A 26,403-nucleotide genomic window follows, 5' to 3' on the forward strand; every position below is an offset into this window, starting at 1 on the left:
TTTGAGGAGTAATGGGGTTGAAGAGCCAGGATTAAGTGAACTGCTGTGGAAATCTTCATGGGATGTAGTATTTCATTATGTATTTCGTTTCCTTAGGGAGACGATATTATTGGATAGGATTTAGACCTTCGGTCCACACTCCAGTCCAGTTGGAGGCGGTAATGCACCTTAAAGTTGGTTGCCAACCGCCATATAGAATCCACAGAGGAAGCAGACGATCAGGTTTAACAGTCTCTCTGTTAAAGGAAAAAAAGGAAAAATGGAAACAGTATACCTGTAAATAGACAAAATCCGAAAGACAGTAGAAATGAGAGTCGCCACTGTGGCCTTTTACGGGTGTGCACTGGGTCTTCTGACGATGGGCCTGCGAGAAATGTTTTCGGGATTTGAAGAGAATAGGTGCACAATGACCTATATGTTCGAGTACCCCGAGTACCGGGTGAGTAGTTTGCCTATTGACCTCAAACAAATGGCACCGTGCGCGATTCGGTTTCGTTTCGGCGTAATCACTCGGCACTGTCAACAACACTCGGAACGTTGCTGCCAAATGCGTAATATTATTTTAGTGTCCATCCTTTTCAGGACTAGCTAGCATTTTTTCCCTCCAGCTGTCAATGCCCAGCTGTGATTTTGATAGCCATAATATGGATATGGCTAGCTATAAATTAGCCCGTGGCCGATATAATGCTGAAAGCTCAAGCTTGTTGTTAAACACCTGCATTCGGCTTCCAATTTCAACATCGCACCTCATGCATGATTTTCAGGACTATTTCCTTGTTGAGGATGTCGACGGACTGTGTCACGCACACCTAGCTACGTTTCATATTTACCATGGAATTGTATATTCTTTCAAGTACTAGCTACAATAGATAGGTGGCATGGTTGGCAGTTACTGTATGTTGAGGATGCTTAGTGAGTGTGTGGTGTCATCATTGTATGTTACATCAGGGCTCAGGAGATCACACCTTGTGTTGGAAGCTGCAGTTGATCCATGATAAGTACTATAAGGTGATTATTCCACCCACTGAGTGCCTGGCACAACCATATGGCCCTGTGTGGTCTGTCTGCACTCACCATGGTGCTGATCAAATATGACGAATTAGCCCAATGTATTAGAAGTAGCTATTATATTTATTACCCAAACTTGTTCTCTGATCTGATTTGCTCAATCAAGAGTCAGTATCGGTCACGTGGTGCCACACCTCTCCTGTCCTTAAGCGTGCACACACGCATAATGATGCTTTCTCACTGTACTGTTTTTTTCCCCCTTCTCTGTGATGTGTTAATCTGCCTAGAAGTGTGGTTCAGCTGTTCCCAGAATATGGCTCTACCTCTAGGGAGGTGTGTGTGTATCCTTAGTGTGTTGTACTTTAGGCCCGGAGAGTATGAGCTCTATCAGGGATGTGCGTGTCCTCACTATGTTTGTGTGTTGACAGCGTATTGCCCTGCCCCGACGCGTGGCCCGCCAGTATCCAGCGTATGGACTGTACCTGTACGGAGAGGGCCAGTACGCTCAGGACACTCGCGGACTCAAACTAACCGGGGCCCCTGTTCTTTTCCTACCTGGAAACGCAGGCAGCTACAAACAAGGTGAGCCTCTACCACCATTAACCAAACTCATCCACTTTTCAAACTTATTCTAATTGAACATACCCACTCAGCTCAGATTAGGGAATATCACAAGCTTGCTCTCTCCATTGCTCTAACAATGGAAGCTAAGAATTTCTAATGTACAATATCTGCTTCGGTTACATATTGTACGTAGGCTGGTGAAAGTCTTGTATTTAAGAAAGATCTTATGGAAGGGTTTCCCAACTGGCGGTGATTTTATTTGGTCCCCCAAGATTTCTAAGCAAAAGAAATACACATAAAAAATATATATATATTGAATTTATTTTGGGCAACAAAATGCACTATGTAGACCCAGAGGATATCACTTGAAAGTATTAATTAGAATGCCTGTTTCCAAAGGGGGGGGGGGGGGGGGGGGGGTGTGTGTGTGTGTGTGTGTGTGTGTGTGTGTGTGTGTGTGTGTGTGTGTGTGTGTGTGTGTGTGTAAAAACACCAGTAAATCAGCTCCAAGGGATTTTAATTCTGGAAATCTGTTCCAAAGTATTCCCACGCATAAGAGAGTTATACAGTGTGTGTGGTATCGTATACAAGGTTTGAAATGATTCTGTTTTAGTTCAATATTATATCCGTTTGGGTTTCTTGCTGTCAATTTGCAGTTTACAAATGATTTGTAATTATGTTCTCTTCCCCCTGACCTTCTGACTGAATTTAGTTGATGTTCAATGCCCACTCTAATGCAGATCTATCCTCTTCTGGTTTGGTGTTGCTAGTGGCTGCTGGTGGGAGTAGAACACCCACGCTCTCTTTCTCTCACTCTCAGTCTTGCACGCGTACGCCCACCCACCCCCACATACACACATGCAACATGCACATAGTTTGCTATTTTACCATTATATGCTTGATGGTATTCAGTGTCCTCCATCATGGGTTCTGTTGCATTAGTCTATTTTACATGTTATGGTTGTGATCACAAACCTCAACCAAGCAAACCTCAACCCAGGCATGATTTTTATTTATTTATCTTTATTTAACCAGGTAGGCCAGTTGAGAACAAGTTCTCATTTACAACTGCGACCTGGCCAAGATAAAGCAAAGCAGTGCGACACAAACAACAACACACGGTTACACATGGTATAAACAAACGTACAGTCAATAACACAATAGAAAAGTCTATGTACAGTGTGTGCAAATGAAGTAAGATTAGGGAGGTAAGGCAATAAATAGGCCGTAGTGGTGAAATAATTACGATTTAGCAAATAAACACTGGAGTGATAGATGTGCAGAAGATGAATGCCCAAGTACAGATACTGGTGTGCAAAGGAGCATTTTTTATATATTTTTTTATATAAATAAAATAAATAACAATATGGAGATGAAGTAGTTGGATTGGCTATTTACAGATGGGCTATGTACAGGTGGAATGATCTGTAAGCTGCTCTGATAGCTGATGCTTAAAGTTAGTGAGGGAGATATGAGTCTCCAGCTTCAGTGATTTTTGCAATTCGTTCCAGTCATTGGTAGTAGAGAACTGTAAGGAAAGGCGGCCAAAGAGGAATTCGCTTTGGGGGTGACCAGTGAAATATACCCGCTGGAGCGCGTGCTACGGGTGGGTGCTGCTATGGTGACCAGTGAGCTGAGATAAGGCAGGGCTTTACCTAGCATAGACTTATAGATGACCTGGAGCCAGTGGGTTTGGCGATGAATATGAATCGAGGGCCAGCCAACGAGAGCATACAGGTCGCAGTGGTGGGTAGTATATGGGACTTTGGTGTATTGGAGGCTATTTTGTAAATGACATCGCCAAAGTCAAGGATCGGTAGAATAGTCAGTTTTACTAGGGTATGTTTGGCAGCATGAGTGAAGGATGCTTTGTTGCGAAATAGGAAGCCGATTCTATATTTAATTTTGGATTGGAGATGCTTAATGTGAGTCTGGAAGGAGAGTTTACAGTCTAACCAGACACCTAGGTTTTATAATTGTCCACATATTCTTGGTCAGAACCGTCCAGAGTAGTGATGCTAGGCGGGCGGGCAGGTGCGGGCAGCGATTGGTTGAAGAGCAGCATGCATTTCGCTTTACTTGCATTTAAGAGCAGTTGGAGGCCACGGAAGGAGAGTTGTATGACATTGAAGCTCGTCTGGAGGTTAGTTAACACAGTGTCCAAAGAAGGCCAGAAGTATACAGAATGGTGTTTTCTGCGTAGAGGTGGATCAGAGAATCACCAGCTGCAAGAGCGACATCATTGATGTATACAGAGAAAAGAGTCGGCCACGAGAATTGAACCCTGTGGCACCCCCATAGAGACTGCCAGAGGTCTGGACAACAGGCCCTCCGATTTGACACACTGAACTCTTTCTGAGAAGTAGTTGGTGAACCAGGCGAGGCAGTCATTTGAGAAACCAAGGCTGTTGAGTCTGCCGATAAGAATGCGGTAATTGACAGAGTCAAAAGCCTTGGCCAGGTCGATGAATATGGCTGCACAGTATTGACTTTTGTTGATGGTGGTTATGATATTGTTTAGGACCTTGAGCTTGGCTGAGGTGCACCCATGACCAGCTCAGAAACCAACCCATGACCAGCTCAGAAACCAGATTGCATAGCGGAGAAGGTACGGTGGGATTCAAAATGGTTGGTGACCTGTTTGTTAACTTGGCTTTCGAAGACTTTAGAAAGGCAGGGTAGGATAGATATAGGTCTGTAACAGTTTGAGTCTAGTGTCTCCCCCTTTGAAGAGAGGGATGACCGCGGCAGCTTTCCAATCTTTGGGAATCTCAGACGATACGAAATAGAGGTTGAACAGGCTAGTAATAGGGGTTGCAACAATTTTGGGGTCCAGATTGTCTAGCCCAGCTGTTTTGTAGGGGTCCAGATTTTGCAGTTCTTTCAGAACATCAGCTATCTGGATTTGGGTGAAGGAGAAATGGGGGAGGCTTTGGCAAGTAGCTGTGAGGGGTGCAGAGCTGTTGACCGGGGTAGGGGTCGCCAGGTGGAAAGCATGGCCAGCCATAGACAAATGCTTGTTGAAATTCTCGATTATCGTAGATTTATCGGTGGTGACAGTGTTTCCTAGCCTCAGTGCAGTGGGCAGCTGGGAGGAGGTGCTCTTATTCTCCATGGACTTTACAGTGTCCCAGAACCTTTTGGAGTTTGTGCTACAGGATGCAAATTTCTGTTTGAAAAAGCTAGCCTTTGCTTTCCTAACTGCCTGTGTATATTGGTTCCTAACTTCCCTGAAAGTTGCATATCGCTATTCGATGCCAATGCAGAACGCCACAGGATGTTTTTGTGCTGGTCAAGGGCAGTCACGTCTGGAGTGAATCAAGGGCTCTATCTGTTCCTGGTTCTACATTTTTTGAATGGGGCATGCTTATTTATGCTTATTTATATCTTTCCAGGATACCTGGGCCAGGTTGATTAGAAAGGCCTGCTCGCTGAAGTATTTTAGGGGGTGGTCGTTTGACCGCAGACCCATTACGGACGCAGGCAATGAGGCAGTGAGCACGCAACGATGCTCCCGCACATTGGCTAACCGGGCTATCTGCATTGTGTCCCACCACCCGCCAACCCCTCTTTTACGCTACTGCTACACTCTGTTCATCATATATGCATAGTCACTTTAACCATATCTACATGTACATACTACCTCAATCAGCCTGACTAACCGGTGTCTGTATGTAGCCTTGCTACTTTTATAGCCTCGCTACTGTATATAGCCTGTCTTTTTTACTGTTGTTTTTAGAGGTCGACCGATTAGGATTTTTCAACGTCGATACCGATTAATCAGCCGATTTAACATTAAAATAAAAATCTATTTGTAATAATGACAATTACAACAATACTGAATGAGCACTTATTTTAACTTAATATAATACATTAATAAAATCTATTTAGCTTAAATAATGCAAAAACAAAGTGTTGGAGAAGAAAGTAAAAGTGCAATATGTGCCATGTAAAAAAGCTAACGTTTAAGTTCTTTGCTCAGAACATATGAAAGCTGGTGGTTCCTTTTAACATGAGTCTTCAATATTCCCAGGTAAGAAGTTTTAGGTTGGAGTTATTATAGGACTATTTCTCTCTATACCATTTGTATTTCAAATACCTTTGACTATTGGATGTTCTAATAGGTACTTTAGTATTGCCAGCCTAATCTCGGGAGTTGATAGGCTTGAAGTCATAAACAGCGCAATGCTTGAAGCACAGCGAAGAGCTTCTGGCAAATGCAGGAAAGTGCTGTTGGAATAAATGCTTACGAGCCTGCTGCTGCCTACCACCGCTCAGTCAGACGGCTCTATCAAATCATAGACTTAATTATAATATAACACAGAAATACGAGCCTTAGGTCATTAATATGGTCAAATCCGGAAACTATAATTTTGAAAACAAAACGTTTATTCTTTCAGTGAAATACGGAACCGTTCCGTATTTTATCTAACGGGTGGCATCCCTAAGTCTAAATATTGCTGTTACATTGCACAACCATCAATGTTATGTCATAATTATGTACAATTCTGGCAAATTAATTATGGTCTTTGTTAGGAAGAAATGGTCTTCACACAGTTCGCTACGAGCTAGGCAGCCCAAACTGCTGCATATACCCTGACTCTGCTTGCACAGAATGCAAGAGAAGTGACACAATTTCCCTAGTTAAAATAAATTCATGTTAGCAGGCAATATTAACTTAATATGCAGGTTTAAAAATATATACTTGTGTATTGATTTTAAGAAAGGCATTGATGTTTATGGTTAGGTACACATTGGTGCAACGACAGTGCTTTTTTCGCGAATGCGCTTGTTAAATCCACCGTAGGCTGTGGTTCAATGGCTGTGGTTCAATGATAAATTAACAGGCACCGCATCGATTATATGCAACGCAGGACAAGCTAGATAAACTAGTAATATCAACCATGTGTAGTTAACTAGTGATTATGTTAAGATTGATTGTTTTTTATAAGATAAGTTTAATGCTAGCTAGCACCTTACCTTGGCTCCTTGCTGCACTCGCATAACAGGTAGTCAGCCTGCCACCAAGTCTCCTCGTGGAGTGCAATGTAATCGGCCAAAATCTGTGTCCAAAAATGCAGATTGTTATGAAAACTTGAAATCGGCCATTCCGATTAATCGGTTGACCTCTAGTTGAGACCACATCGGGCGATAACGTCGGCAGTCCAGTCATGTTGGATCAGTGGGGCTCCGTGTCGACAATGAAGGGTCCAGGCCAATTGTCAAATTAGGTAATTGTAGCCCTAGAATTAGTTGGTATATGGGCCTAGCTCGAGGCTAGCTGGTGCTTGCTTCCGGACAGAGGCGTTAGCTAACAGTAGCCACTCGTTTGCAGCTAGCTAGGAGTAATGATCCAGAGTGGCAGTAATCCGGTGATATGGTAGAGAGAAGCAGTCTGATATGCTCTGAGTTGATATTGCGCAGTGCAGACTGGCAGGTGATTGTCCAAGCTAAGGCTGGCTGATTCTGGGGGAAAAAGGCGAGGACAGCTAGCCGTGGCTAACAAAGACTAGTAGCTAGTTAGCTGGCTAGCTCCTGATGGAAGTTCCAGTTATAAGGAATAAAAATAGCAGATCCGTTCCACATTGGGTGAGGCGGGTTGCAGGAAAGTGTATTTAGTTTGTAGATAGAAGTGAGATTATGATATATACGAAAAAAGACCGGCTATTTACAAGGGGCCATCTTGGATTCATGATCTTTAGATGTTTTACATTCAACAACATCAGCACTAAGTAGGCTATGTTTAGGCTACTTTAAAGCCTGTCAAGCCTAATACCTAGTTTTACATTAAACACACTTAAAGGGATACTTTGAGATTTTGGCAATGAAGCCCTTTATCTACTTCCACAGAGTCAGATTAACTCATGGATACTCTTTATGTCTGCATTCAGTATGAATGAAGTTGTAGGTAATTAGCATTAGCACATAACTAGCATTAGCACAATGACTGGTATTAAATAGTATGTTAACAGCTAGCTGTTACCATAGACTGCCAGTCATTGCTTTAATGATAGTTAGCAATTGCACTAACTGTAGTTAGCAACTTCTTTTAAGCTGTATGCAGAGACATACAAATGGTATCCACAAATTATCCCTTTAATCAGAGTTGACTTAAACTGTTAAAAGGAGTGCTACTGTTCATAGGGAGGTGAAATAAGGTCCAGGTTCACAGGTAAATTGAAGGGATGCTTAAATCCATAATCTACACACTGCCCTCTGTTTTGCTAATCAGATTACTTAACTCTAATAGTAAATCTAGTCTATTCAGAGGTCATCTTGTGTTGATATCCATGAGCTTGGTCAACCCTAATCCTCACATGGGGGGACAGGCACTGTTCAGGGATGTGGTGGATGAATGTCAGGGAGGATGGTCCCATAAGCAAAAAAAAAATAGAAATTTAAAGGAAATTTCACCCTGGCTCTGCCACGGAACATAGTCATTACTATATTAACAACATTACGTTTATCATAAACATCAAGATTATCGAAACTAAGGGCTAGAACGAGCACGTTTTCATTTCACTAGTAGAAAGTTTAGTTTTTTCTTGTGTTCGGCTGCTAAACAACAAAGTCCAGCATTCATTTTATTTTTTGTGTTAGCTTGATTTAACATTTACATTTAAGTCATTTAGCAGACGCTCTTATCCAGAGCGACTTACAAATTGGATCCTTATTTTCAGTGACGGCCTAGGAACAGTGGGTTAACTGCCTTGTTCAGGGGCAGGACGACAGATTACCTTGTCAGCTCGGGGATTCGAACTTACAACCTTTCGGTTACAAGTCCAACGCTCTAACCACTAGGCTACCTGCCGCCCCATTTAACTAGGCAAGTCAGTTAGGAACAAATTCTTATTTACGATGACGGCCTACCCGGGGAACAGTGGGTTAACTGCCTTTTTCAGGGGCAGAACGGCATATTTTTACCTTGTCAGCTCCGGGATTAAATCCAGCAACCTTTCGGTTACTGGCCCAACGCTCTAACCACTAGGCTACCTGCCATCCCCATTCATAGTGAATGCAGATGCCGCCCTTCTAGGTAGATGGGGGGTGCCCACAAACTTGGATGATGGTGTTATTTACTTCTAACGACCAACACACAGTAATCTCAGAACTTCTCTAGGCAAGATTTCTTTGAAAACATTTGTTTTTCATCATGCCTGTGTGGTGTTCTGTCTAGCTGTGCTAATAACAAACAAGCACGAAAATGAGTTCCAGTGCCTTCGGAAAGTTTTCAGACCCCTTCACTTTTTCCAAATTTTGTTAGGTTAGAGCTTTATTCTAAAATGTATTAAATATATTTTTTCCCCCTCATCAATCTATACACAATACTCCATAAACACAAAGCAATAACAGGTTTTGAAACATTTTTGCTAATCTATTAAAAATAAACTCAAATATTACATTTACATAAGTATGCAGTCCCTTTACTCAGTACTTTGTGAAAGCACCTTTGGCAGCGATTACAGCCTTGAGTCTTCTCGGGTATGACGCTACAAGCTTGGCACACCTGTATTTGGGAAGTTTCTCCTATTCTTCTCTGCAGATCTTCTCAAGCTCTGGATGGGGAACGTCGCTGCACGGCTATTTTCAGGTCACTCCTGAGAAGTTAGATCGGGTTCAAGTCTGGGCTCTGGCTGGGTCAGTCAAGGACATTCAGAGACTTGTCCCGAAGCCACTCCTGCGTTGTCTTGGCTGTGTGCTCAGGGCCGTTGTCCTGTTGGAAAGGGAACTTTCGCCCCAGTTTGGAGTCCTGAGCGCTCTGGAGCAGGTTTTCATCAAGGATCTCTCTGTACTTTGCTCTGTTCATCTTTGCCTCGATCCTGACTAGTCTCCCAGTCCCTGCCACTGAAAAACTTCCCCAGAGCAATGCTGCCACCACCATGCTGTAGGGATGGTGCCAGGTTTCATCCAGACGTGGTGCTTGGCATTCAGGCCAAAGAGTTCAATCTTAGTTTCATCAGACCAGAGAATCTTGTTTCTTATGGTCTGAGAGTCCTTTAGGTGCCTTTTGGCAACTCCAAGCAGGGTGTCATGTGCCTTTTACTGAGAAGTGGCTTCCGTCTGGCCACTCTGCCATAAAGGCCTGATTGGTGGAGTTTTCCTTCTGGAAGATTCTCCCATCTCCACAGAGGAACTCTGGAGCTCTGTCTGAGTGACCATTGGGTTCTTGGTCACCACCCTAACCAAGGCCCTTCTCCCACGAATGCTCAGTTTGGCAGGCAACCAGCTCTAGGAAGAGTCTTGGTGGTTCCAAACTTCTTCCATCCCATTTAGGATGTCATTGAAAATAATAATTTGTTCTTAACTGACTTGCCTAGTTAAATAAATAAAAAAACATTTAAAAGAATAGTGGAGGCCACTGTGTTCTTGCAGACCTTCAATGCTACAGAAATGTTTTGGTACTTTTCCCCAGATCTGTGCCTCAACACAATCCTGTCTCAGAGCTCTGCAGACAATTCCTTCTACCTCATGGCTTGGTTTTTGCTCTGACATGCACTGTCGACTGTGGGAATTTATATAGACAGGTGTGTGCCTTTTTCAAATCATGTCCAATCAATTGAATTTACCACAGGTGGACTCCAACCAAGTTGTAGAAACATCCCAAGGATCATCACTAATCTCATAGCAAAGGTTCGGAATGCTTAAGTAAATAAGGTATTTCTGTTTTTGCTTTGTCATTGAGGTTTTGTGTGTAGATTGACCAGGGGAGAAAACATTTTAATCAATGTTAGAATAAGGCTGTAACGTAACAAAATTAAGAAAAAGTCAAGTGGTCTGAATACTTTCCCGAATGCACTGTAAACTATACAGGGGAGTGTACACTATTTAATGCTAACTCAAAAAGAGAACTGGGTATTCAACAAGAATGTTTTATGGTAAAAGTAGCATACACAAATACAGTATGAACAATGTAGTACAGTTCAGTGTGTAGAAAACTGTAGCTACAGATTGTTACACCAGATAATGTGATTTAACCAAATATTTTTGGTATCCATTACTGGGAGTTACAGGATAGGTACTGCTTGGTGTAGCACAGAGCATTTTCGACCAGCCTTAGCTTAGCAATACTGTCTTCGTCCTCGATTCTGGGAACACAAGTCTCAAAATGTCCGTGTCTAGTTGCAGGGGGTCCTTTTGAATTTCGAAAATGCTCCGTCATTAAAATAAATATTTGTTTTGCTCCACGAAGTAACCCAATAAAGGTTAAGCCACCATCTTGTCTATTTCAAGCCTTCTCTCATTGATCGAGACAGTTGGGTGTCTAAACGAAGACAGCATCACTAAGGTTGGTTGAAAATCCTCTGTGCTATACCAAACAGTACCTATCCAGTAACTCCCAGTAATGGATACTGAAACATCTTTGGTTAAATCACATCATCTGGTTTAATAATCTATAGCTAAGAGAACTGGTGACCAGCAGATGATGGGAGAGGTGGTCATGATGAAATTGACATTCAAGAGTGTTCAGTGTCGTAAAGTTCAGGGAATACTTGTACAGCTGTGGGAGTGGTCATTATCAAACTGCCATTCTCTTGAGTCATCTTCTGCTTGAAATACAGCATAATGTCCAATCCACCGAGAGGGAAACAGTTCTGTTACAATGACACACACAGGCAAAGGAATAATTTTTCTGTATCTAGAATTCACTCCAGGAAGAAGCCCAGGCACCACATGGTATTGTCTATAAGACAAACAACTATAATGAATTATACTCTATTGTACAGTTTGAACGACAGTTGAACTGTGCCAGCATAACATCAACATTAGGGTAGAGTAGTTGAACATGTGCACAGGCAGATATATTACATTTAGAACAATATCTAGCCTAATAGAAAGAAATATGGTATAACCCTCAACCTTTGCACAGTGACCAGACTGTAAAAATGTGCCTAGGTAGACAGACAGACATGGCTGTAGCTAGATACTATCAGGCATGCTTAGGCAAATATATTTATAGTAAAACCAGATTCAGTTTGAGATTTACAACAGTAAAGTGTTGTATTATTGTTTCTCCTCTTAGCTAGCTAGCTGGATAGCCAATTGTTACATTCCAATCTTGCGTCATGCCTATAATTTTGTGAGATTGAAATGCATCCATGGTCATAACCAATGTCAACCTTTGTCAATTATGTTACATAGCTAGCTAGTAAAATTATTTACAAATTATTTGCTAATGTTATACGTTTGCAAACAAGTTAGCAGGTGCCAGACTAACTAGCTAGCCAGCTCCAGTCATGTGGTAACGTTTGCTGGTAAACCTAGCTTTAAGTGGCTGGTTGTAGCATTTTAGCTTGCTGTTTACAATAGATCTCCGATTGTTAAACCTCTTCTATGTTTAGTCATAGATTTCGCTACCTGTAGTTGTTTAGCTAACTTAGCTATCTCGTGAGACTAGATGGCTACCTACCTAGCTAGCTACCCAAGTTATGACACGCACATGGTGTTCTGTAGGATTAAGGTTGGCCCTATCTGGTGTACATGGCAATTATGTCCGTTCTACAATGATCATTTAGTGACACTAGTTACACACCCCTATGAATAGTCAAGCTATTCATTTGTTCCAGCCGAACATCGTTCGGGGGCTGTAACTGCATAGCGCTGACCTACGTCTCCTCCCTTGCCCAACTTCAGGTTATTGTATTGTTTTATCTTATCCTTAAGTGTTAATCTTCTCACCGCTTTCTAATCGGTCTATGACCTCTTATGTCCTCTCACCAGCTCGCTCCCTTGGTTCGGTGGCTCTGAGGAAGGCTGAGGCCCTGGAAGGAGGGGTCCACCTCAACGTGTTCACCATCGACTTCAACGAGGAGCTTGTGGCCCTGTATGGAGGCAGCCTGCGCCGGCAGACCCACTTCCTACACGAGAGCATCAAGGCCATCCTGCGCCTCTACAAGGTATATTATATAAGAAAATATTGTATGAGCTCTCTCAAAAACATCAGATATATATAAATGCTAACTAAAAATGGCTAACAACTGATTTACACCCAAGCCCAAATCAACCCCTAACCCCCTAGGCACTTGTCTGAGAGGGCAGGTGGAGTTTTTGCCATGTTGCTTATACTATCCAATCCTCTCAGATAAACACAAGTGCCTAGGGGCTAAGGATCAATTTGGGATTGGGCGTTCGACTGATAAACCAAACCCCACACCTACCTCTTTCTCCGCAGGACCATGAAGCCCCCCCTCATAGTGTGGTGTTGGTGGGTCACTCCATGGGGGGAGTGGTGGCCCGAGCCCTCTTCACCCTGCCCCGCTTCAGCCCTCGCCTTGTCAGCCTCATCATCACCCAGGCCTCCCCTCACCAGGCCCCCGTGCTGTCCCTCGACGCACACCTACTGGGTATGGAACACACACACACTAGGGCTTACAAAGTATAGTAACCCCCAGCACTGTGATCTGTCTGTATTCTCTCCTTTCTGCTCTGTGTGTGTAGAGTTCTACTCTGCTGTGAGACAGCGCTGGGTGGGTCGAGCGGAAGACCTGCGCAACGTGACAGTTCTCTCCGTGGGGGGTGGTTACCGTGACTACCAGGTGCGCTCCGGCCTCACGGCCCTGCCCTGCCCCCAGGACGACCCAAGCAAGTTGTCTCTGGTGGTAAGACTCAACAAAGTCAAAGTTACTGCTGCATGCGCGTTTTACATGTTTTGTCTGCACATTCACATTATTTTGTTGACGTTTCGGTCGAGCCTCGTGAACTGCTGTAAGCTTTGTAACTATTCTATCACTTGAGACAAAATTGTCCACTCAAAAGCTTTACATAGATAAGATATGCTTTATTGTCTATTAACTTACTGAGAACAGAAATGTGTATTTTTATGCTCCCAACCCGAGACACACACACACACCCCAAGAGGCTGGAAGCAATGGGTCAGCTGCAGTTCAGCGCCCCTAAGCGCTAGGCTACCTGCCGCCCCATTAGTTAGCCACATGCCAAAAACAACATACACTGAGTATACTAAACATTAGGAAGACCTTCCTAATATTAAGTTGCACCCCACCCCTTGTAGCATCAATTCATCTGGGCATCGACTCTGCAAGGTGTCGAAAGCGTTCCACAGGGATGCTGGCCCATGTTCACTCCAATGCTTCCCACAGCTGTATCAAGTTGGCTGGATGTCCTTTGGGTATTGGACCATTCTTGATACACACGGAAAACTGTTGAGCGTGGAAAAACCCAGCAGCGTTGTAGTTCTTGATGGTGCGCCTGGCAACTACTACCATACCCAGTTCAAAGGCACTTCAATCTTTTGTCTTTCCCACTCACCCAATCTAGGCTTAAAAGTAATTATTTAACCTGTCTCCTCCCCTTCAGCTACAGGGATTTGAAATGGATTTAACAAGTGACATAAGGGATCATAACTTTCACCTGGTCGGTCAGTTTTTTTATGCTTAGTGTACGTTTCATTCAGATAGCCCAGATTAATTTAGACTGCCCCAAGTCCTTCAGCCTTGCATTCAATTAACACTGATAGTGTAAATATACTTTTCTGTTTTTCTTCTATGAAGGTTACTGCTGTTCCTAGGACCTGGGTGTCCACGGACCACCTGTCCATTGTTTGGTAAGTAGAGGAATTCAATTTAGAGCTTGCTTGATGTAATCTCCAGACCCTCTTACATAAATATGCAAGTCATTTGCTTATTTTGTTTGTTTTCCAGGTGCAAAGAGCTGGTTCTGGCCACTGTGCGGGCATTCTTTGACCTCATTGAATCTGAAACGGGACAGGTGAGTATCACACTGGCTCACTAGACTGGAAACCAGGCAGGGCCTCCTTGACTGATCTCAAAAAGACAGGATAGGCAACATTTTGGATGCCATTTGGGAATTTGCTTCCAACTATCCAGTTATTTCGCGTCAGTAGCTAGGTTTCAATCAATTTTCATTCAAATATTCGTGTTTTCTCTACCAAAAAGATTTTTAAAAAACTGTGCGTAATTAAGTATTGCACAAAAATGTGCAAAAAAAATTATACTTTTTGACCCTTAAGTTTTCATGTACTGAATAAAAACCAAAAGTTCAATGTGTTTCCATTTCTTTTTCAACTCTACCGATAGTTTTGTAACAAACTGTTAAATAGCAAATGTGCCTACTTTTGTCTTGGCACGTGGGCTCTAGACAACAACAGCTTGCATATAAAGTGCGGGTAGTCTAGTCTACATGATGAGATTATTATGGATACATTTTTATTTGTCAAACCACAGTCAAGCATCGATCATCATGTCACCAAAATAAGACCCGCGATATTTATTGGAAAGGAGCATTAAAGTCATCTCCGTGCACTTTCATCACCCTGTGAAGTTCATCGTAACTTATTTCATCTTTAGTCTAATAAACTGCATGGTTTCCCGAGTCTTAATGGAAGGACCACACACCATATCATTGCGTGACTCCACGTTCACTTCCATATGATGGTTATTATATCTGTATTTGCACGTGAAGGTGTTTCCACCACCATTTCTCCCACCACAATTTCTCCCACCATGTCGAACGAAACAAATGATGTCTGCATTTCTAAAATGTTACCGAAACGTCCTATTTTTTTTTTCTATTATATTTTTCTATTGCGGTATGACTTTACTCACATAACTGGGTGGACACGTGGTTATAGCAGATGAAGGAAAGGAGACCAAGATAAAGCCTATGCAGACTAGATGTACACCAGGATTGTGGCTCAGTTCATCTTAGTGTGTCGCTTACTTCCCTAATTGATCTGAGAAGAGTTTGATGGGAGAAATAATTAGTCTCGAATCTTGCCCAGTCTTTTCAACTCTTAAGTGGCCATGAAGATAAGACAATTGGAACACTGTCTGTCCATTTGAAGTTGCTAAGTACTGTGTATTGACGTCTTTAAAAAAAAAAAAAAAGTTTTCAGACGATCCAGAGAGGAGAATGGCCATTCTGCACCATCATTTTATCAGACACCCTGTACGTGTGCTGGGTGAGCAGCTAGAGACGCCCGTTTCCCTCTCAGGTCAGTGGGTTACAGTGCTATAGTGTGTTTTGTAGCAGAGCCGAACGGTGTGACTGCATGTCACTTTTTAGGCTGTGTGTCCTTTACAGAACATATGTATTACCGGGTGTGTGACCACTCTCCTATTTTTCACATTCTCCAGGGTCTCCTAAAACGTGGAGCGAGGTGAACACACTCCGTCTGGCGTACAGTGCTCCCAAAGTAAGCCTACACCGTTACCACCAGGGCCGAGGTCCATTTTGGTCCATAGACCCTTCACATAGCTCCTATCACTTTGGTCTTCACAGACCTAAAATAACTAGATAGGTGTAATTAATGTGATTTATTGCGCCACTTAGTCTTCTAGTAGGCTAAATTGCGCCTCTAGACCCAGAAGGAGCAGATCCATGTCTTCTGAAAATATGGCTTGCAGTTATTGTTTCTTTGCTCTCTGCAGGAAGGACAAGCCAAGTATTTCCTGTTTGCCCTCTCCAGTCGCAGGAGAGCCTACAGTCACTTCTACTGTCGCAGCAACAACCTGGTGAGACTGATATGGCAGCTCTGCTGCTTTAATGGAATTCAAACCAATATACCATATATGCTCTTGTGATAACACTGGTGCTTCCCACTGGTTATGACTCCCACTTCTGCCACCATTTCTAAGAGGTTTTTGATATGTAAAGACTAATGAAGTGAGTAAGTCTGCAAGTTGAGAACATAGTATAAGGTGAATCTTGCAAGCAGAAGACTGCATATTGTGAGACTACCGAGCCAATGTTTGTAGTCTCTCCAACAGGAAATGACGAGCTGGGTTTACGGTTGTACACAGATGAACGGATCCATGTGGTGAGTAGGGGTGTGGATAAGTTGGGATCCTTAACGTTGAAGAAAAAACTTTTTTTTGTTCCCTGCCCCCCACAAAATAAAAATCACAGTGCAGTTATCACAAAACTTTACCTTCTGTGTTATAGCCCAACTAGACGTTAGGCTATAAAGGCCTGGGGTAAGCTGTGTAATTTAAATAAAACCAGAGAGCAAAAGGCAAACTTTAGGCTACTTTGGTGAATTTGCGTGACGAGACACTGCGTATTTCTGCCGCGCCGGCTTGCCTGCTCTTGCTTTTCGCTAATGATATGAGTGTGTCTTCAGTCTGTTTTTATTTATTTTTATTGAACCTTTATTTAACTAGGCAAGTCGATCAAGAACAAATTCTTATTTACTATGACGGCCTAGCCCAGCCAAACCCTAACCAGGACAACGCTGGGCCAATTGTGCGCCGCCCTATGGGACTCCCAATCACGTCCGGCTGTGACACAGCCTGGAATCGAACCAGGGTCTGTAGTGACACCTCTAGCACTGAGATGCAGTGCCTTAGAACGCTGCGCCACTCTGGAACCCTGTTGCGTGTAGAATATCCTACCCTATTCATTGATGATAGTCCCTGCTTTACTGAAGTTGCGAGACATTGCAAGCCAAGAATTTAAGATACAGCATTCCACTGCGAGATACAGCTTTTGATTGCCGATAGATAGGCCTTGTGCACGTCTCTGACTCTTGTTCTGCCCGGTGGCCGACCTGCCTATACTGTGCCCATCCTCTCTCTCTTCGTCCCTCGCTAGCTCGCTATGAAAGACGCGAGTGTTGTTTTCTCGAAAGTACAGAAAATAATCAGTCTCCTCCGTTCCAAAAATACTGAATCTTGATACTCAGAAATGGGAGTTGACGGGCAAAGAGCCAAGGAATCAAGTATTTTGGGTCGGCTCTCCCACCACTATGGCAGAGAAAGGCAAGCAACACCAGCTAAGTTAAATGGGAAGGAAATGCAAAGTTTGCGAGGTGGAATTGAGGTACACTAACGGTAGTAAAAGTTCCATGCTTAAACATCTGAAAGGGACACAAACCGTTGTTGGCAGCAGCGCAGCTGCATTGTGAATTCACGTGTAATTTTATGAATATTTCTTATCGTTTTAACGGAAAACTGATCAAATGTCTTTTGAAACGTTTAGATTATTTTTCTCCATTTGTCACATCCCTAGTGGTGAGTACTGACTGGCCATGTCAGACACTCTTTCCATTTGTCTCTCTCTCTCTCTTTCTCCTCGTACATTCGCCTTTATCTCTGCTTCAGCGTACTGCTTGCTCTTTCTGACATCTGACAGACCATTCTTTCTTTCTCTCTCTCTCCATGCTCCTTCTCTTCTTCTTTTCTCCCTTCGTTGGTGTCTCTGACTGTACTCGTTCTTTCCCCAGTGTGCAGGCAGTGGATCTGTCTTTTGGAACAGAACTTCTCCCAGCTTACAAGGTGAGCATTATCTTCCCATATTTACACCATCACTAAATATCAGGGGTCAGTCAGTTATTTGAAGTCAGTCATGTTTTTTTGTGTCAATGTACTGTCTGCTCTGTCTCTGTTTTTCGTTTCTCTGTTTCTTGTGTTGTGAAATGCACTTTTAAGTCAATTGTGACACGACTTGACACTGCACTCAAACCGTGTTGACCAAAATGAATACGTGTATATAATAATTAAGTGTAGATCAAAATACATCTTCAGAACTGTCGCTTCTGGTCTCTGTCTGTCCCTCTTACCGCAGGTTCTGACTTTGAGCCTCCGTGAGCTGTCGTCTGTCTCTCACCTCATTGTGGTCGCCTCCAACCTCAACGGTAGACAGGTACACTGTGTGCACTCTATTTTTTTTTTATAACCCAAAGCACTCATTCTTAAAAACAACTTTAGATTTCGATAGCACTTATGTGCCCTCGTTATTAGCGAATACAGATACAAGTAGAGAAACACTATTTTCCATAAGGTGTAGTGACAATATAAGCAAATAAACTACATTTATCTCAGTGGTAACGCCATTCCATATTTATACATGTGAAGAGAAGTAGAGAAACTCTTGTAGTACCCTTCATGTGTGTATCTTTTCTAATCTGTGTCCCACAGTTCACAGTGGAGTGTGAGTGGCAGAGACAGGAGTCTCAGACCGTCTCTCTGCCAGTACCACACGTTCTCTCCTTCGGTTAGTCCTCCTTTTCTCTAGTCCCTCCTTGTAGAAACAATTATATTAGCAGTCTGGTTTGTCTGAAAATCTGTATTTTGCCGAGTTTATTTTGCAAGAGCTAGTTTGTTAGGTGTACTGAATTTGTTGACGTTTCTCATTCGGTGGGCAACACTGGCTCCCCTATGGTTGAACTCTGTGGGTCCTCGCTCGTTCAGGAATGAGTGTTAGTGACGTCACTCTCAACTCCACCGGACTTCGGCACACCATTGAGCTGCAGCACTTTCATCAGGTAAGTCCATCTGAATTGTATGTTTCTATAATAAGTTTGGTCAAGTAATGATCCACTACTTGCAGTCAGTACATTCTATCAGGAGGTTGAACATCTTACATAGAGTACATTATATCAGGAGGTTGAACATCTTACATAGAGTACTGGCGAAACAAGGCAAAGGTATTTGGGTCTTTATACTTTCTGACCACTGTATCCTCAGGTCTATCAGGCTTTCAGAATTTCAGTCGTAAGCCACTGCAAAGTAACCAAAGCAGGTAAGCAGATGTTTACAGTTTTGCAGCGGCACATTTTTATCACCTGATGGGGTGCGAGTTTGGTTGACAGCTGCTCTTAATAATCTTTCATTTATGATTTTGGTAATGGTTCAAAATGCAAAACTACCAGTAATGTTGGATTGAATGTCCTTGTCTCTATGTACAGACAGACTGCCCAATGTCTACATAATGAAGGTGCCATGGTTTAGGGAGGACTCCGTTACCACGTCCAGGCAAGATCTTACCACTTGTCCGTCCATCTGTTTGTCCGTCCACCAATCCTATGACATTTGGCTATTTTTAAACCTACTGTATTTACCAGTAACCCAATGGAAAACTGTTATTTATTTGGTCTATCCCTGCATCTCTCTCAGTATTCCCTCTGTAACAGAGATATCGGGAATGCTCCACACGAGTCGTCCTGACAACTCCACTGGTGTGCTGTTGCAGCTCCACACTGCCCCCAACTGCCACTATAAGGTACTGCCCACAGAATTAAATGGGATACTTTTGTTTTTTTATGTTATCTCAATATGGTATTGCCCATTTCATGTGAGGCATTAAACCATGATACAAGCTTCGAGCTGAATCACATTTGGTTTTTAATTTAAAAAACTTTATAAAACTTCCCTTTTTCTCTAAGACTGGCTGAATCTTTCTCATCTCTCCCTCCAGGTATCTGTGAGAACATCATTTCCCAGAGTGCTTGGACAGGTAAGACCTCTACACTCTGTTGTGCTCAGCTCTCACCCTTACATACAGAGTTATGAGCGTTGTAGTAGTCCTGGGTAATTTAGCCCTGTGTGAAATGGAGGCTAGTTAGCTTAATTCAAACACACCAATATGACTAATTAGCTAATGAGTTTTCCACCCTGCTGTCCTTCCAGGTGCTGAGGTTCTGTGGGCCCGTGTTGCCGGTGTACGTGGCTGTAGCGCTCCTACTGGCCTGTGGGGGGCAGATGTCCTCTGTCGTGAGGATGGGGCGCCCCCTACAGATGAGCCATGCCGTGGCCAGATCCCTGCAGCCCCACAAGGTGGACCTTCCCGTCTACCTGCTGCATCTGCTGCTCAGGTAGACCGACTATTCCATCAAGCATGCATGTGTGTGCAACAGTGGAGGCTGCTGAGGGGAGGACGGCTCATAATAATGGCTGGACGGAGCGAATGGAATGGCACATGGAAACCATGTGTTTGATGTTGTTGATACTGTTCCACCGATTTCGCTCCAGCCATTAACATGTTCCCATCCTCCCCAATTGAGCTGCCACCAACCTCCTGTGGTGTGCACACACACAAATGCATGTGCACACACACGCATGCACACAGACACACTGTGAAAGACCACTCGTATTACATGAAACCACACCATACAAAGTCCCTCTATCCTCCTTCTTCCCTATATTTGTAACCAGGTATAGCTGGTTCCAGGATGGTTGGTCCACTCTTCATCTCCCGCCGTTAGATGCTCTCCCCGCCACCTCCCCAGATGGTACGACACAGGAGGGGTTGCCCCTAAACGAAGACTGGCCACGCCTCCTGTCCCCCCTGCTGTATGTTTTGGGAGCAGCCATGGCCTTCTGGGGCAGCGTGCTGCTCCGCCTCTTTCTAAGGCTGCTTTCGTTGCTATTGGCCCCGCTTCACAGGTAATGAATACCCGCTCCCCTCATGCATTAGATTGAACTACATGGAATTGGAATTAGTTGAGTCTGTGTGTGTGTGGGTGTCTGCTTTCAGGCCCTCTGTGTCTCGGGACTGCGGCACCCTGTGTAGGCGGACTCAGCTGCTCCTCATCCTGTGTCTGAGTGTGTTAGGATGGGCTTCCTGTGGAGCCCTGTCAATCACAGCCACCTTCCTGCTGCATCTCTACCGAGTGAGTCTAGGGGCCCAGTTAAATACTTACTCATTGAACTTGTTAGTTTTCCTGTGGTTTACTGATGGATGTATGCCTATGTTTCTGTCCAGGTTCTGAGGCTACAGATGACAGAGAGGTCTCTGAGTCATATGCTGAACCTGGTAAGAGTCAGAATTATTGCCCACTCTAGAATGACCTCTCTAAAATATTCATATATTGATTATAATCACAACTACCCTTCCAGGCGCCCGAGAAACAAACCGACAAAAACAACGGAACTGGAAACAAAGAGAAAGGCACCGGGGAAAAAGAGAAAGGCACCGGGGAAAAAGAGAAAGGCACCGGGGAAAAAGAGAAAGGCACCGGGGAAAAAGAGAAAGGCACCGGGGAAAAAGAGAAAGGCACCGGGGAAAAAGAGAAAGGCACCGGGGAAAAAGAGAAAGGCACCGGGGAAAAAGAGAAAGGCACCGGGAACAGTGATTCCCTGGACAGCAAACCTAAAGAATGTAACGGCGCCCCCCTGCTGTCGGACTCAGTACTGCAGGATGTGAGAGATGACCTGCAGCTGCACATTAGCCTTTCTGCTCTCCTCACTCTACCAGTCATGCTCTGTGCCCCATCACTGATCCACTGGACCCGCAACCTCAGGTACTAGAGTATGTGTGTCTAGCCCTTACCTTGTCCACCCTCTACTTCCCTAACTCTACCGTGTGTGTGTGTGTCCATGTGTAGAACTGTGATTTTCCCCCTTCCTTTAATTGCCTTTTCTCTTTGCAGATATTCTGTTGCTCGTTTGGATCCTGATCCTTGCTGGCCCCACTCCGTGCCTCTCTTCATCGCCTCTCTGCTGCTCATCAACTGTAACACACTCACTCTCAGCTACAGGTGCTTGTATTATACTGCTCTCTCTGTCTGACATGCGCACACATCTTTCATGTCTGTCTTCACTCCTGTCATTTCACCCAGGTGTGTGCGTGTGTGTGTGTTTTAACTTGTGTTTTACGCTCTTGTGTTTCAGTAAAACCCTGCCTATCACATCCCGCCTGCTGTTGCCTCTCTCCGTTGCCATGGTGACTTTCTCCCCACTCCATCTATACCGTGTAAACTACTTTGTGTCTGCAGCCCTAGTTCCGCTGGCTGTTTCCTGTCTCTTCTGAGTTCTGCTGGTACCTGCGCTGTGCCTATCACTCGGCAGACTCACAGATCCGGGTCAGGTCCCCAAACTGGTCAAAGCTAGTCTGGCCTGGGATTGTGCTCCCCTTTCAGGCCCTGAAGGGGGGCGACGATGGCGACCCTACAGCAGAGCCATAGACATACATAGTTTGCGAAACTGTCCGCCATGTTGTCTCCAAGTGTTCCAAGCTTTTGGTGCCAACATGGCTACCGTTGGAAGTCCCAGTCTTAACCAAGTTTGCCTTACTCTGTATATATATGGCTCTGTCTTCAAGGAGCATGACGTGATTACTCCTTCATAACAAATGTCACGCCTGATACTTGTGGTTCTCAACAGGATATTGCTCTCCTCGTTTTTTCATACAACTGTAATTTAACCTATTTTAGTACAGTATAATTGTGGTAATAGTGAGTATGAGGGGATTTGTCCCGTGTTTATTGGATTCTGTTTATTGGCCCTAAACGTCTTGGCCTGTCTTATTGGTAACTTTGATTGAACACACTCATGAAGCTAGCTACTTTTACTCTGTCATTAGTAAGATGTCATAAGCAGTCAAGTGTTGCAATTAGAGTTGCAAAACTACCTGTAAGTTACCATTTTTATAAAATACGATTTAAAAAAAATCTTTTACATGCTATGAAAATTATTAACATCCTTAAACTTTTCAAAAGTCTGGTAGTTTACTGGTCAATTTTGAAAGTTACCGGTAACCTTCCCTCCCTTTGCAACCTTAGTTACAACGATGTCATGCAGCTAGCTGTACTGTACGCAAGACCGTGGCTAACTCGCTTGCTTGGCTAGCTATTGTAACTGCACAGGACATGTTCCGTCATGCTTTTGACAGTGTAAAGATTTGAAAGGTTTTTACAAGGAAGAGTCGGCTTAAACTCTATCACACCCTCAAACCTTCTTCAGCTGCTATCTTGTGTTGCTATCATCCTGCGTTTTTGAAAGTCGAGATCCTAACTACATAACCTGTTCTTAGCCAAGTATGGTCATTTATTATGCAGTATGTGGCCGTAGCTATGAATGTTATTGGTTAGTCTCAATCTAAAGTGACATGGGTCCTGACTACCTAGGATATCATGAGGAATGAATGACCCTGCGCACCATAGCTTAATTTAGTTGTGCAATGTTATAGGAAGGTTATATGGAGTTGGATGCTATTCCACATCAGATCAGTTAGGGGGACAACTTGACATTGCATCTATGTCGTAACATAACTCCTTGAGCAGTTATTCTGTGCATCTCTATGGACGGAGTCCCGGTTGATGTTATCCATACTAGAGTATATTACATCTGATATTACCTTGCAAACAGGCCTATCATGTGACTTTGATATGTTGTTACAAGCTGCTGTCTATTTCTGATTTAACAAAATGTCCTCCGCTTGAAGAGCTAGCTTTAAAGGGATCTTTGGCTTTTTTATCGATGTCGTTTAGAGGCCACAGCCCCTATTATTTACTAGAAGAGTCGTTACTTACTTGGAAAACATCAGCACTTGGTATTTGCCTTAATCAGTTACCTCACATTTTTCCAAACTGGACTTTCTAAAGACACATATAGCTCCTGCATGGAAATACAGTTGACAAACTGACATCGGCTTGGTCTCCACAAGGCAAATGCATGTATAAATGTGTATTACCCTCATTGTAGTAATGAAAGCACAGGGTTGTCGATCTTCAGGATCAGATGAAGGAGCCCTATTGCCACCGATACATGGAGGCACCAGAGATGGTGCCTTCCGACTGTTTCACCCTCTACTGTTTGCTAATTCAAGGTGGGTGTGTTTGCGTAAAAACCCTATCAGCCATAGCGCCACTCCAATGTACAACACAGTGGGTTGTGTTAGTGGTGTTTCTTTTGACAATTGTTTTGTAAGAATTAACTAATAGTGTCTGTGTGTTTGTACGTGTACTTTTGATGCTCACCAGCACCCCTTGACCCCAACTCTGTTGGCATCCCTTGGACAAAGCAGCTAGTGCCTTTCTGCCGATTTGCCCCTCCCCCTCCACGCATTCACTCTCCTATCTGCCTGTCAATCAAGACACTTCCCTAGTATAGGGCATAAGATTGTGACGTAGACCAGCATCCCTGACAAGTGACTAATCTGGTCATCTGAGTGCAACAGTAGTGAGCATAACTCTTGCTTGTAGCTGTCACTTTCATTTGCAAGACAGAACAGATTTCAAATACAGAATGGTTACATGGAATGGAACAGGTTATGTTGGTGTATGTTAAATGATTTGACAAAGCCACAATGGTGTTCTGTCAAGGTAAAGGCAGCTTGGTTCTTGTACAGTGTTACACCTTTTCAAGCTCAACAAGACAGGCTATGAATTAAACACCTTTGTCCGTCCTAGCTAGCTTCAATTTTAAAGAGACCAAACCCACTCCAGCACAAACACAGTGTGTATACGACACACTCTCCCCGACGACACCCCTGTGTCACCTGCACTGTGAATGTACCTGTTTGTTTGTATGTGTGTGCATAAGTATGTGAGACTTTAGTGCGGGTGCTTTGTGTGTACTAAACGATAGTATGTCAACGTGGTGCAGTTTTAGTGCTTTGAAACGTACGTACTCTGCCTCATTCCAAATGTGAATTGTGACCAGATTTATATAGATGAACCTTTGTGGTAAAACTAGTAGAAATGAGCATATGTTTTCTATGAATATGCTAGATTTTTTTTTCTCTCTCTTTTTTTATTTTTATTGGTGTTCACTGTGACTGTGCCGTGATTTCTGAAGTGAGATTGACACCTCAGCAACTACTTATGTTCTAACGTAACCAACCCGAGTGATGCTGTCGCGACGAGCATATCTCGATTTTAAATATGTTTGTTTAGCTTTTTATGCTCTTTTGAGATTCTTTTTGTGATGAAAAGCACTACACAAGTTAAATCAATAATAATAATAATAATTATATGGAATACTGTTTCTTGAACCCTGAAATGCCTAATGTTTGCGTTCATAGCTGTTATGATTGTGATGTTAGCGGCTTTTTTATTATTCAAATCTGTTATTGCAACTGTAGGTGGTCATAACAGTTGTTTTGTTCTTAAAAGCAGACATAATTCACGTTATGAATGCCTGAAAATGGACATGATCCCGTTAACAGAGTAACGTAGTAGATGGCGGCTGCTTGTGGAATGATTATACCAAGGATGTAGCTGATGATTTTAAGGAAAGTGTCTCCAAATTGTACATATTGTGTGTCCAATGAAGTGAATTGCTGTTGCTTTGTGCTGTTGTAGCTTTACTGTTGCAACTAGGATACTAGACAGACTTCAACTCCACAGCGACCCCCCCCCCCCCCCCCAGTACTTTCTTCTTTGATTCACGTCCAATGACAAAATACTTACATGTAAATGTCCCAACATACATATTCAACTAGAGTGGTGGATTTAGCTCAGCAACTGCAAAGTCCAGATGAATGGTAAAAATAGTTTGGGTCTCCACTTGCTTTTTGATGTTCTGTTGACTATAGGGAAGTGAACATCCAGTTAAGTGTTACCAAACTGTCGGTCTCACGCTGATAGTCATGCTGTCGATGCGGTCTCTTGCTGTTTCTGTCCCAGGTGACTTTAAACCTATAACCTCCTATCTCTTATCTGGTCCTCGTTGTGTGAAGATGGTCTCTTGCTGACCTTTGCTGAACAGGAAATGTTCCAAAAATTAAATTGGACCCCAAAAAGACCTTGCCTGAGTGAATGTTTGGAGTCTGTTTCTACAGTTAGGTTATAGGTCAAGTGACAAGGACCGGCATACTCAATTCTCAGGTTTTAGCATTGTCGCAACAAAAAAAGAGATTGCTTTGGTGTTTTTTTTATATTGTAAACATTTTTTTATCTAATATTATTATAACTGAGATTTGTGCAATTTGTTAGCATTATTGCTGTTCAAATAAAGTTGTGAGAAGAAATGGCAACCACGGGTGTCTTACACTTTTGTACCTCATTTGCTCTTTATTTTCTGTTAATCAACTGCTTATTTAGAGAATGAGGTCAATTAACGGACTTATAATAGATGGGTTGGTTGTGTTAGCACCTGTACAACTATGGGCAAAACAGACAGGGTTGGCATAGATTATTGAAAACATAAAGTTGCACAATGAGCACTTGAGTTACAGTTCATATAAGGCAATCAGTCAATTGAAATAAATGCATTAGGCCCTAATCTATGGATTTCACATGACTGGGCAGGGGCGCAGCCATGGGTGAGCTAGGCCCAGCCAATCAGAATGAGTTTTTCCCCACAAAAGGGCTTTATTACAGACAGAAACACTCCTGGCTCTCATGAGGAT

General features: G+C 43.2%; 1 protein-coding gene across 2 annotated transcripts; it reads left to right on the plus strand.

Moving 5' to 3' along the window:
• Window positions 1-208: 208 nt before the first annotated feature.
• pgap1 (post-GPI attachment to proteins inositol deacylase 1) lies at window positions 209-26,022 on the plus strand. 2 transcript variants are annotated; one of them, XM_039006678.1, is made up of 26 exons: window positions 209-439; window positions 1,437-1,590; window positions 12,292-12,467; window positions 12,743-12,914; window positions 13,009-13,169; window positions 14,082-14,134; window positions 14,232-14,298; window positions 15,439-15,544; window positions 15,687-15,745; window positions 15,981-16,064; window positions 16,308-16,369; window positions 17,774-17,825; window positions 18,115-18,192; window positions 18,468-18,543; window positions 18,741-18,814; window positions 19,017-19,071; window positions 19,238-19,304; window positions 19,446-19,551; window positions 19,747-19,785; window positions 19,959-20,143; window positions 20,484-20,714; window positions 20,806-20,941; window positions 21,034-21,084; window positions 21,168-21,571; window positions 21,701-21,808; window positions 21,942-26,022. In XM_039006678.1, the coding sequence occupies exons 1-26, from the start codon at window positions 308-310 to the stop codon at window positions 22,078-22,080; spliced, it is 3,027 nt and encodes a 1,008-aa protein (XP_038862606.1). In that variant the 5' UTR covers window positions 209-307; the 3' UTR covers window positions 22,081-26,022. The 2 variants fall into 2 exon arrangements, with proteins under 2 accessions (XP_038862606.1, XP_038862607.1); XM_039006679.1 differs by having other exon boundaries at window positions 16,320-16,369.
• The last annotated feature ends 381 nt before the right edge of the window (window positions 26,023-26,403 follow it).

The sequence above is a fragment of the Salvelinus namaycush genome, chromosome 13 (assembly GCF_016432855.1).
Source record: "Salvelinus namaycush isolate Seneca chromosome 13, SaNama_1.0, whole genome shotgun sequence".
In the NCBI taxonomy this organism is placed as follows: domain Eukaryota; kingdom Metazoa; phylum Chordata; class Actinopteri; order Salmoniformes; family Salmonidae; genus Salvelinus; species Salvelinus namaycush.

Coding starts and splice junctions, on each gene's coding strand:
- pgap1 (XM_039006678.1), top strand. CDS start 308: ATGAGAGTCGCCACTGTGGCCTTTTACGGGTGTGCACTGGGTCTTCTG. Junction 15,746..15,980: donor TGGCGTACAGTGCTCCCAAA/GTAAGCCTACAC, acceptor TGCTCTCTGCAG/GAAGGACAAGCCAAGTATTT. Junction 18,544..18,740: donor ACCACACGTTCTCTCCTTCG/GTTAGTCCTCCT, acceptor TCGCTCGTTCAG/GAATGAGTGTTAGTGACGTC.